An 11,779-nucleotide genomic window follows, 5' to 3' on the forward strand; every position below is an offset into this window, starting at 1 on the left:
GGCCATTCAGGCCCTCAATTCTGTACCACCATTCAATGAGACCATGGCTGATCTGTGATCTAACTCCATGTTCCCACCTTTGCCCCATATCCCTTAATATTTATTTTGGATCACAAAAACCTATCCATCTCCGATTTCAAATTAACAATTGATTCAGCATCAATTTCCGTGAGCAGAAGAGAGTTCAAACCTCTCCACCCATTGTGTGTAAAAGTGTTTCCTAATTTCACTCCTGAAAAGTCTGGCTCTAATTTTTAGTCTTGGCCTCTTAGTCCTAGATTCCCAAACCAGCGGTAATAGTTTCTCTCTATCTACTCCCAAAGACTAAATAAATACGACTTCAAACTGGAGACCTCCAGCCTGCGGGAGAATCACTCGGCCGTGTATTTCTGTGCCTGGAGTCTTCACAGTGATTCAGAGAGATGGAGCAGTTCAACAAAAACACCAAAGGCAGCAGGAAACATCTGTTTCAGAGAAAATTGCTCGGTACCTCGACCTACTGTTCCCTTATGCAGAGTGACAGTGTTTATTACAATAAAAAGAGTTGTGTTATGATTGTAGTGACACACTAGATTTACAGGTACTGCCGAGGGTGCAATGAAGGATTAATAAGGATGTCACGAGATTTCAGAATGAAATTATCAGGAATCAATGACAATAATCTGGGTATTGAAACATTAACACTGTGTTTACCTTCTCCACAGGCACAGCAGAGGGGGATCCAGGACCATGGACCGGACAATGGCTTTCAGAACGATTTAGTGAGAAAACTAAGAGAGCAGGAGATCATGTAGATCCAGCTTGATATACATCAACAGGACAAGGAAACCCACTACTTTAGAGAGAGAAAGAGTGTGTATGTGTGTGAAAGAGAGAGCGAGATCTAGTGAGAGAGAGGAAAAACGACAGGCAGAGTTAAAGAGACTGAGACAGAGAGAGATACAGCGATCGAGGCAAAGACAGTGAGACAGCAAGAGACACATAATGAGGGAGAGAGAGAGACACTGAGATAAAGAGCTTGTGACAGATAGGGAGATAGATCTAGAGAGAGACAGAGACAGGGAAATAACTGAAGAGATAACAAGATTAAGAGAGAGGGAGAGTCAGAGAGAAGGAGAGAATGGGAGACATAACCTTAGATACATGAGGAGAGAGAGAGTCAGAGAGAGAAAGTGAGCCAAGATAGACTGAGATAGAGAGGGAGAGAGAGTCTGAGAAAGGAAGAGAGTGGGAGACATAAACCTAGACACATGAGGAGAGAGAGAGAGAGAGACAGAGAGAGAGTGCAAGAGAGCGGAAGGTAAACTGAGATAGAGATAGATAGATAGAGAGAGAGAGAGAGAGAGAGAGAGAGAGAGAGAAGCAAATTGGCAGCCAATTCAATTCTGATTTGTTGAACTGGGTGAATGGGCGTCTCCAACATTGTATCACTTCCTAATGCTCTTCATGTTCCTCCCAATGATTTGTAAAGAGTGGATTTGGACCCTCACAAGAGTCTAAGCTCCTGATCTCACTCCTGTGTCTATTAAGAGAACAAGTTGAAGTGAAAGATGTATCTGTTACTGTGTCTGATAATCTTGTTTCATTGTAAGTGAATGTGAAATGCAAAAACTATCGGTAATAACTGTCCCCTCTTCTCCCTGTCTCCCTTTCATTCCCAGAAGTTCCCTGTTTACTGATCTCCTCCTCTCTCCATCTCTCTCCCAGATGTGAACTCACAGACTATCCTCCAGACTCCCGCTGCTGTCTCCAGATTTCCCGGGAAAGGAGTGGAACTGAGGTGCACAGTGGAGGGGAGCAGCAGTAACATCTACATGTACTGGTACAGACAAGAGCCAGGGAAGGAGCCGCTGTTGATGTTTTACTCCAATACTGCTAACTATGTGGATCCAGAGGGGACGGTGGACGGTTTTACCGCCAAGAAACTGAATAAGTACGAGTTCAAACTGGAGTCCTCCAACCTGCGGGAGAATCACTCAGCCATGTATTTCTGTGCCTGGAGTCTTCACAGTGACTCAGAGAGATGGAGAAGTTCAACAAAAACCCCAAAGGCAGCAGGAAACACCTGTGTCAGATAAAACCAGTCGGTGCTGCTTCCTGTTGGTTTTTTTTTTATCATTGGGAACATGTTTCTCACAAGAAGACAGTGCGGATTTAAATAGAAAGTGACAGGTTAGATATAGAAGCACAGGGGAATTGTGGAATAGACTTTGCAGAAATGATATCAGAACACAGAGGTTAAAGTTATCAAGATAGTTTGAACATCGGGGGATCTTTGCTCCAGAAAGGAGAAACTGAAGGGTAAGCATTCAACGGTCTTAGAGAGATTATTACAGATTTTAATATGTGAAATGAAGATCAGATAAACACAGATAGATAGATAGAGAGATAGATAGATAGATAGAGAGAGAGAGAGATACATCCGTTGTCGTTGGATGTCACGGTGTTTTCTTTCTCCAAAGGGACAGCAGAGTGCGCTGCAGGACCATGATAAACATCAGAGTCTGGAACACACTTTAACAGCGACCTGGGAACACAAGGAGTTCATTCATCACCTCGAAAACACTCCGCCCTTCAATGAGATCATGACTGATCAGTAACGTCCTGTCGCTCCCTCTCTCCATCCCTCTCTCTCCCTCTCTCCATCCCTCTCTCTCCATCCCTCTCTCTTCCTCTCTCTCCCTCTCTCCATCCCTCTCCCTCCAAACCTCTCCCTCTCTCTAGCCCTCACTACACGTAGGCAAACAACCCCACAATGTATAGGAACTAACTCAGCTCGGAACTCTTAACCATCTGAGCGCTGTTTCACACTGTTCAAAAGTGAGACCCCTCTCCAGATACCTTCATCTCCGGGACTGGGACATCTGCCTCCTGACGGCGAGATCAGAAGCTGCTGAAACCTGTTTACCAACTTTCATCTCAGACTCGAGTCGCATTTGATGTGTTCTTCAAAGAAACCAGCAGTTCAGACCAGTGAACAATTTAACCCTTTAACTCCCATTCAGCAAAGAGGTACGGTAGCAGAGTGGTTATTTTACTGGACTAGTAATCCAGAGGCCTGTACTAATGATCCCCGGACATGAGTTCAATTTTCACCAGGGGCAGAAATGGAATTTAAATTCAATTAAATAAATAAATAGAAATCTGTCATGGAAAGTATGAGTAATCCTGTACATGGAGTGTCGTAAAAACCCAACGGATTCATTGATGTCCTTCAAGGAAGGAAATCTGCCGTTCTAACCCGGTCTGGCCTATAAGTGACTGCAGACCCACAGCAATGAGGTTGACTATTAACTGCCCTCTGATATGGCCCAGCAGGTACTCCCAAAGATGGTTCACCATCACCTTCTCAGGGTCAATAAGGGATGGGCACACTCTCTGGGTATAGAGGCTTGTTTCCCTGAATTCTACTCTATCAAAGCCCTTTCTGAAATGTGAACACCTCTATTCAATCTCCCCCTATCCTCCTGTGTTGTATCATTCCACAACATTGTTATGCAAAGTAATGGGGTGGAGCAGAGTGTCGCAGTAAGTGACTGCCAATAACAATGACAACTGGATGCTGGGTATTTAATTGGATACGATATAGAAAACGCCTGCAAGTGTGTTGTTGAAAACTCCACACGTTCACACATCGAGTTAGTATCGAATGAAGAAATCATGTTGCATGAAGTTCTCTGTTTAATCTTGATGGCTGCATTCTTTCCACGTAAGTGAAAGTCAGAAACTGTGTAGAATAATGTATTGTAATGTCAGCGGTGATTCTGTCTGGAACACTCCTGTGTCTGAGTCTCACTCCACAACACTTGAGCTCAAAGTCAAAAGTAACACCCCAGGTGTCAGGGCTGAGGGAGTGCTGCACTGTCGCAGAGGCAGGACTGAGGGAGTGCTGCACTATCGCAGAGGCAGTACTGAGGGAGTGCTGCACTATCGCAGAGGCAGTATTGAGGGAGTGCTGCACTGTCGCAGAGGCAGTACTGAGGGAGTGCTGCACTATCGCAGAGGCAGTACTGAGGGAGTGCTGCACTGTCGCAGAGGCAGTACTGAGGGAGTAACTACATTGGTTGCAAAGCCTTTCTGATGTCTTGAGGTCCTGAACGGCGCTATATTAATGTCAGCCCTTTCTTTCTTGCAATGCAGCTCCTGCTCCAATCCATTATTGACTGAAATAATAATTTAATCGATGTTCCATCCCACAGGAATACTCGCCTCCTATGTGGAACAGTCGCCCTCTATCCTATCGATTGCAGCAGGAGATTCAACAACACTCAGATGCACGCTGACCAATACTGGCTGTACATTAATGTACTGGTACAGACAACAACCAGACAGGGCACTGGAATCTCTGTTCTATTCTGCGACAGAAGGGTCTGTTACAAATTACACGTCTGAGTCATTTAATGCAGTCAGATCCAGCAATGCACTGTTTACTTTGGCACTGAGAAACGCTGCTCCATCTCACACCGCTGTCTATTTCTGTGCTTGCAGTATCGCACAGTGTTTGAGAAAGCGGATTCGCAGCTGCAAGAACCTGCAGCGGATGAACGGGAGTTCAGTGCTCATCATCCACCGGCAGGGGGCAGCAGTAGATTGAATGTCAGTGTTCATCTTCCACCAGCAGGGGCAGCAGTAGATTGAATGTCTGTCCTCATTTTCCCCCGACAGGGGGCAACAGTAGATTGAATCGCTGTGCTCATCTTCCACCGGCAGGGGGCAGCAGTAGATTGAATCTCAGTGCTCATTTTCCACCAGCAGTTGGCAGCAGTGGATTTGAGCCTCCCTGATGGTTATGGACCCAGTAATAGAACACAGACCTTAGAACATTACAGCGCAGTCCAGGCGCTTCGGCCCTCGATGTTGCGGCGACCTGTGAAACCATCTGACCTAAACTATACCATTTTCATCCATATGTCTATCCAATGACCACTTAAATGCCCTTAAAGTTGGCGAGTCTACTACTGTTGCAGGCAGGGCGTTCCACGCCCCTACTACTCTCTGAGTAAAGAAACTACCTCTGACATCTGTCCTATATCTATCACCCCTCAACTTAAAGCTATGTTCCCTCGTGTTTGCCATCACCATCTGAGGAAAAAGACTCTCACTATCCAACCTATCTAATCCTCTGATTATCTTATATGTCTCTATTAAGTCACCTTTCCTCCTCCTTCTCTCCAACGAAAACAACCTCAAGTCCCTCAGCCTTTCCTCATAAGACCTTCCCTCCACACCAGACAACAACCTAGTAAATCTCCTCTGTACCCTTTCCAAAGCTTCCACATCCTTCCTATAATACGGTGACCAGAACTGCACGCAATACTCCAGGTGCGGCCGCACCAGAGTTTTGTACAGCTGCAGCATGACCTCGTGGCTCCGAAACTCGATCCCCCTACTAATAAAAACTAACACACCGTATGCCTTCTTAACAGCCCTATTAACCTGGGTGGCAACTTTCAGGGATTTATGTACCTGGACACCAAGATCTCTCTGCTCATCGACACTACCAAGAATCTTCCCATTAGCCCAGTACTCTGCATTCCTGTTACTCCTTCCAAAGTGAATCACCTCACACTTTTCCGCATTTAACTCCATTTTCCATCTCTCAGCCCAGCTCTGCAGCCTATCTATGTCCATCTGTAACCAACAACATCCTTCGGCAATATCCACAACTCCACCGACATTTGTGTCATCCACAAATTTACTAACCCACCCTTCTACACCCTCATCCAGGTCATTTATAAAAATGACAAACAGCAGTGGCCCCCAAACAGATCCTTGCGGTACACCACTAGTAACTAAACTCCAGGATGAACATTTACCATCAACCACCACCCTCTGTCTTCTTTCAGCGAGCCAATTTCTGATCCAAATCACTAAATCACCTTCAATCCCATACTTCCGTATTTTCTGCAATAGCCTACCGTGGGGAACCTTACCAAACGCCTTACTGAAATCCATATACACCACATCCACGGCTTTACCCTCATCCACCTGTTTGGTCACCATCTCAAAAAACTCAATAAGGTTTGTGAGGCACGACCTACCCTTCACAAAACCGTGCTGACTATCGCTGATGAACTTATTCTTTTCAAGATGATTATAAATCCTATCTCTTATAACCTTTTCCAACATTTTACCCACAACCGAAGTAAGGCTCACAGGTCTATAATTACCAGGGCTGTCTCTACTCCCCTTCCTGAACAAGGGGACAACATTTGCTATCCTCCAGTCTTCCGGCACTTTTCCTGTCAACAATGACGACATAAAGATCAAGGACAAAGGCTCTGCAATCTCCTCCCTGGCTTCCCAGAGAATTCTAGGATAAATCTCATCTGGCCCAGGGGACTTATCTATTTTCACACTTTCCAAAATTGCTAACACCTCCTCCTTGTGAACCTCAATCCCATCTAGCCTAGTAGTCTGTATCTCAGTATTCTCCTCGACAACATTTTCTTTCTCTACTGTAAATACTGATGCTAAATATTCATTTAACGCAACCCCTATCTCCTCTGATTCCACACACAACTTCCCACTACTATTCTTGATTGGCCCTAATCTAACTCTAGTCATTCTTTTATTCCTGATATACCTATAGAAAGCCTTAGGGTTTTCCTTGATCCTATCCGCCAATGACTTCTCGTGTCCTCTCCTCGCTCTTCCAAGCTCTCCCTTTCGATCCTTCCTGGCTAGCTTGTAACTCTCAAGCGCCCAAACTGAGCCTTCACGTCTCATCCTAACATAAGCCTTCTTCTTCCTCTTGACAAGCGCTTCAACTTCTTTAGTAAACCACGGCTCCCTCGCTCGACAACTTCCTCCCTGCCTGACAGGTACATACTTATCAAGGACACGCAGTAGCTGCTCCTTGAATAAGCTCCACATTTCGATTGTGCCCATCCCCTGCAGTTTCCTTCCCCATCCTACGCATCCTAAATCTTGCCTAATCGCATCATAATTTCCTTTCCCCCAGCTATAATTCTTGCCCTGCTGTATATGCCTGTCCCTGCCCATTGCTAAGGTAAACCTAACCGAATTGTGATCACTATCACCAAAGTGCTCACCTACATCTAAATCTAACACCTGGCCGGGTTCATTACCCAGTACCAAATCCAATGTGGCATCGCCCCTGGTTGGCCTGTCTACATACTGTGTCAGAAAACCCTCCTGCACACACTGGACAAAAACTGACCCATCTAAAGTACTCAAACTATGGTATTTCCAGTCAATATTTGGAAAGTTTAAGTCCCCCATAACAACTATCCTGTTACTCTCGCTGCTGTCGAGAATCATCTTTGCTATCCTCTCCTCTACATCTCTGGAACTATTCGGAGGTCTAGATTAGATTAGATTAGACATACAGCACTGAAACAGGCCCTTCGGCCCACCTAATCTGTGCCGACCATCAACCACCCATTTATACCAATCCTACACTAATCCCATATTCCTACCAAACATCCCCACCTGTCCCTATATTTCCCTACCACCTACCTATACTAGTGACAATTTATAATGGCCAATTTACCTACCAACCTGCAAGTCTTTTGGCTTGTGGGAGGAAACCGCAGCACCCGGAGAAAACCCACGCAGACACAGGGAGAACTTGCAAACTGCACATCGGCAGTACCCAGAATCAAACCCGGGTCCCTGGAGCTGTGAGGCTGCAGTGCTAACCACTGTGCCACTGTGGCGCCCCACAGGTCCATAGAAAACTCCCAACACGGTGACCTCTCCTCTCCTGTTTCTAACCTCGGCCCATACTACCTCAGTGGACGAGTCCTCAAACGTCCTTTCTGCCGCCGTAATACTCTCCTTGATTAACAATGCCACACCCCACCCCCACCCCCCTCTTTTACCATCTTCTCTGTTCTTACTGAAAGATCTAAATCCCGGAACCTGCAGCATCCATTCCTGTCCCTGCTCTACCCATGTCTCCGAAATGGCCACAACATCGAGATCCCAGGTACCAACCCATGCTGCAAGCTCACCCACCTTATTCCGGATGCTGCTGGCGTTGAAGTAGACACACTTTAAACCAAGTTCTTGCTTGCCAGTGCCCTCTTGCGTCCCTGTAACCTTATCCCCTACCTCACTACTTTCAACAGCCTGTACACTGGAACTACAATTTAGGTTCCCATCCCCCTGCTGAATAAGTTTAAACCCCCCCGAAGATCACTAGCAAATCTCCCCCCCCAGGATATTGGTACCCCTCTGGTTCAGGTGAAGACCATCCTGTTTGTAGAGGTCCCACCTACCCCAGAAAGAGCCCCAATTATCCAGGAAACCAAAACCCTCCCTCCTACACCATCCCTGCAGCCACGTGTTCAACTCCTCTCTCTCCCTATTCCTCGCTTCGCTAGCACGTGGCACGGGCAAGAACCCAGAGATAACAACTCTGTTTGTTCTCGCTCTAAGCTTCCACCCTAGCTCCCTGAATTTCTGCCTTAAATCCACATCTCTCTTCCTACCTATGTCGTTGGTGCCTATGTGGACCACGACTTGGGGCTGCTCCCCCTACCCCTTAAGGATCCCAAAAACACTATCCGAGACATCACAAACCCTGGCACCTGGGAGGCAACACATCAACCGTGAGTCTCTCTCGTTCCCACAGAACCTCCTCTCTGTTCCCCTAACTATGGAGTCCCTAATGTCTAATGCTCTGCTCCTCTTCCCCCTTCCCTTCTGAGCAACAGGGACAGACTCTGCACCAGCGACCTGTACCCCATTGCTTACCCCTGGTAAGTCGTCCCCCCCCCAACAGTATCCAAAACGGTATATCCAAAATGAGCACAGACCAAGCTGTAGAATAGATCAGCAGCCCAGTATGACCCAAATATTGTTCCACCTACATCCCTCGGGCCAGTGTTGCAGAAAACGTTTGCCAGGAGTCCCACCTGACTATTTGAGAATCAACATCTAGCTGTTGTTTTCTTAATTCGTTCATGTGATGTGGGCCTCGCTGGTTAGGCCAGCATTTATTGCCCATCTCTAATTGCCCTTGAACTGAGAGGCTTGCTGGGCCATTGCAGAGGGCATTTAATAGTCAAACACATTGTGTGGATCTGGAGTCACATGTAGGCCAGACCAGGTGAAGGCGGCAGATTTCCTTCCCTCATAGTCGTCAGAGAACTGGATGGATTTTTGAAACAATGGACACGATTAGACGAGCTTTCTTTCCAAAAAAAAATCCAGATTTATTAATGGCATTGAAATTTCATGATCTGTATTGGTGGGATTCACCCCACATCGCTAAAACACTAGCAGAGACTGTGGATTAGGAGTCTCGTTAAATTACCAACACACTAATACATCCCCGACAGGAGCAGATCATTTGGAATCCAGATGTCTGTAATTGGAAATCTACATGTGGCTAATTTGGGAATGCCGATGAGGTTCATTTGGAAATCTGGATATGAACAACTGGAGAGTTCTAATCAGTAAATTAGAAACTGAACAACAGACACCCTTGTTGGGGATATTAACAACACTTAATCCAGTCACTCAACCATCAAAAGCAACCACGTCCATTCTGATTGGTTGGGTGGTGGAAAGGGGCGTGTCCAACACTGCATCACTTCCTCATGCCCTTCATGTTTTCCTCAATGATTTGTAAAGAGCGGATTGGTTAGTCACAGAACTGATCCCCTCTGTTCCACTGCCTTTGCTGTTTGAGAGGGCAGTGTCAAGTGGGCGATGTATCTGTTCCTGGCTCTGATAATCCTGGTTCAACGTGAGTGCCAAATACAAGGATTATCCTTCAGAACCTTTCTCTCCTCTCCCTGTTTTTCTTTCATTCCCAGAAGTTCCCTGTTTACTGATCTCCTCCTCTCTCCATCTCTCTCCCAGATGTGAACTCAAAGAATATCCACCAGACTCCCGCCGCTGTCTCCAGATTTCCCGGGAAAGGAATGGAACTGAGGTGCACTGTGGAGGGGAGCAGCAGTACCCTCTACATGTACTGGTACAGACAAGAGCCGGGGAAGGAGCCGCTGCTGATGTTTTACTCCAATACTGCTAACTATGTGGATCCAGAGGGGACGGTGGACGGTTTTACTGCCGAGAGACCGACTGACTCCCAGTTCAACCTGGAGTCCTCCAGCCTGTAGGAAAATCACTCGGCCGTGTATTTCTGTGCCTGGAGTCTTCACAGTGACTCAGAGAGATGGAGCAGTTCAACAAAAACCCCAAAGGCAGCAGGAAACACCTGTTTCAGATAAAACCAGGTGGTGCTGCGTCTTGTTGGGTGTTGTTTTTTTTATTATTGGGAACATGTTTTTCACAAGAAGACAGGGCGAAATTTAATAGAAAGTCACTCTAGAATTTGCCTTTATAGCCACTCCAGGCGCTGCTCCACACACCACTGACCACCTCCAGGCGCTTACTCATTGTCTCTCGAGATAAGGAGGCCAAAGAAGACGAAGATATAGAAACACAGGGGAATTGTGAAATAGACTTTACAGGAATGATATCAAAACACAGAGGTTAAAGTTATCAAGATAATTTGAGCATCGGGGGATCTTTGCTCCACAAAGGTGAAGACTGAAGGGTCAACGTTCAGCGGTCTTTGAGAGGTTAATAAATATTTTAATATGTGAAATGAAGATCAGATAAAGCCAGACAGACTGGCAGATAGATAGCTAGATAGATAGATAGATACCTAGATAGATAGATAGATAGATAGATAGATAGATAGATAGATAGATAGATAGATAGATAGATAGATAGATAGATAGATGGATGGATGGATGGATGGATGGACAGATAGAAACAAACGGTGTGGTGTTATGTCACTGTGTTTTCTTTCTCCAAAGGGACAGCAGAGTGCGCTGTAGGACCATGATAAATATCAGAGTCTGGAACACACTTTGACAGTGACCTGGGAACACAACGAGAACATTCATCACCTCGGAAACACTCCGCCCTTCAATGAGATCACGACTGATCAATACATTCCCATCGCTCCCTCTCTGCATTCCACTCTCTCCCTCTCCATCCCTCTCTCCATCCCTCTTTCTCCCTTTATTTCCATCCCTCTCTCTCACTCTATCTACCAAGCTGGTGTAAAATGAGAGAATGCCGTTATACATTCCTGTCTTTTACAGGGGCAGTGACTGTCTCTCTATCTATCTCTCGATTTCTCTCCCTCTCTCTATATCTATCTGTCTACCTGACTGTCTCTCTATCTAGCTCGATATTTCTCTACCTATCTGACTTTCCCTCCATCTCTCTATTTCTCTACCTCTCTCTATATCAATCTGTCGACCTGACTGTCTCTCTCTCTATCTATCTCTCTACCTGGTTGTCGATCTCTTTGTCTCTCTATCTATCTATCTCTCTACCTGTTTAAATATCTCTCTGTCTCTGTATCCATCTAACTCTATCTTTAGGCGATTACAGTTCGTGTGAACTAATTAAATATACTGCAGTAATGTAACAAATGACTGTCTTTTCATAGATTTTCTATATATTAACCAGTAGAAGATGTCGTTCATCATCAATTATCTATCAAAATCCTCTATGATCTTCAATATCTGGATCACATCTACCATTAACCTTCTCTGCTCTAAGGAGAGAAACCCCCAGCTTCTCCAGTCTCTCCACAGTAACTGAAGTCCCTCATCCCTGGCACCAGTCTGGTTAACCTCCCTCTAACCTTCACTGCAAAGAGGCGAACAACTCCCAAATGTACAGGAACTCAATACATCTGGCGATTAAACATCGAGACAGAGAGGGTGAATCAGGGAGACATAGAGAGGAAACACTCAGCATAAATGAAGGGGTCAGAGGG

At 45.8% G+C, this 11,779-nt stretch overlaps 2 gene segments (V, D, J or C); both read left to right on the plus strand.

The window, feature by feature from the left end:
* The first annotated feature begins 1,501 nt into the window (after positions 1-1,501).
* LOC137361225 (T cell receptor beta variable 30-like) lies at positions 1,502-2,940 on the plus strand. The segment is given in 3 exon segments: positions 1,502-1,587; positions 1,708-2,010; positions 2,822-2,940. Coding segments are annotated over 3 exon segments (459 nt in total).
* A 6,677-nt stretch (positions 2,941-9,617) lies between these two features.
* LOC137361219 (T cell receptor beta variable 30-like) lies at positions 9,618-10,117 on the plus strand. The segment is given in 2 exon segments: positions 9,618-9,721; positions 9,838-10,117. Coding segments are annotated over 2 exon segments (297 nt in total).
* Positions 10,118-11,779: the final 1,662 nt, after the last annotated feature.

This window comes from Heterodontus francisci, unplaced genomic scaffold, assembly GCF_036365525.1.
Source record: "Heterodontus francisci isolate sHetFra1 unplaced genomic scaffold, sHetFra1.hap1 HAP1_SCAFFOLD_398, whole genome shotgun sequence".
NCBI classification, from domain to species: Eukaryota; Metazoa; Chordata; class Chondrichthyes; order Heterodontiformes; family Heterodontidae; genus Heterodontus; species Heterodontus francisci.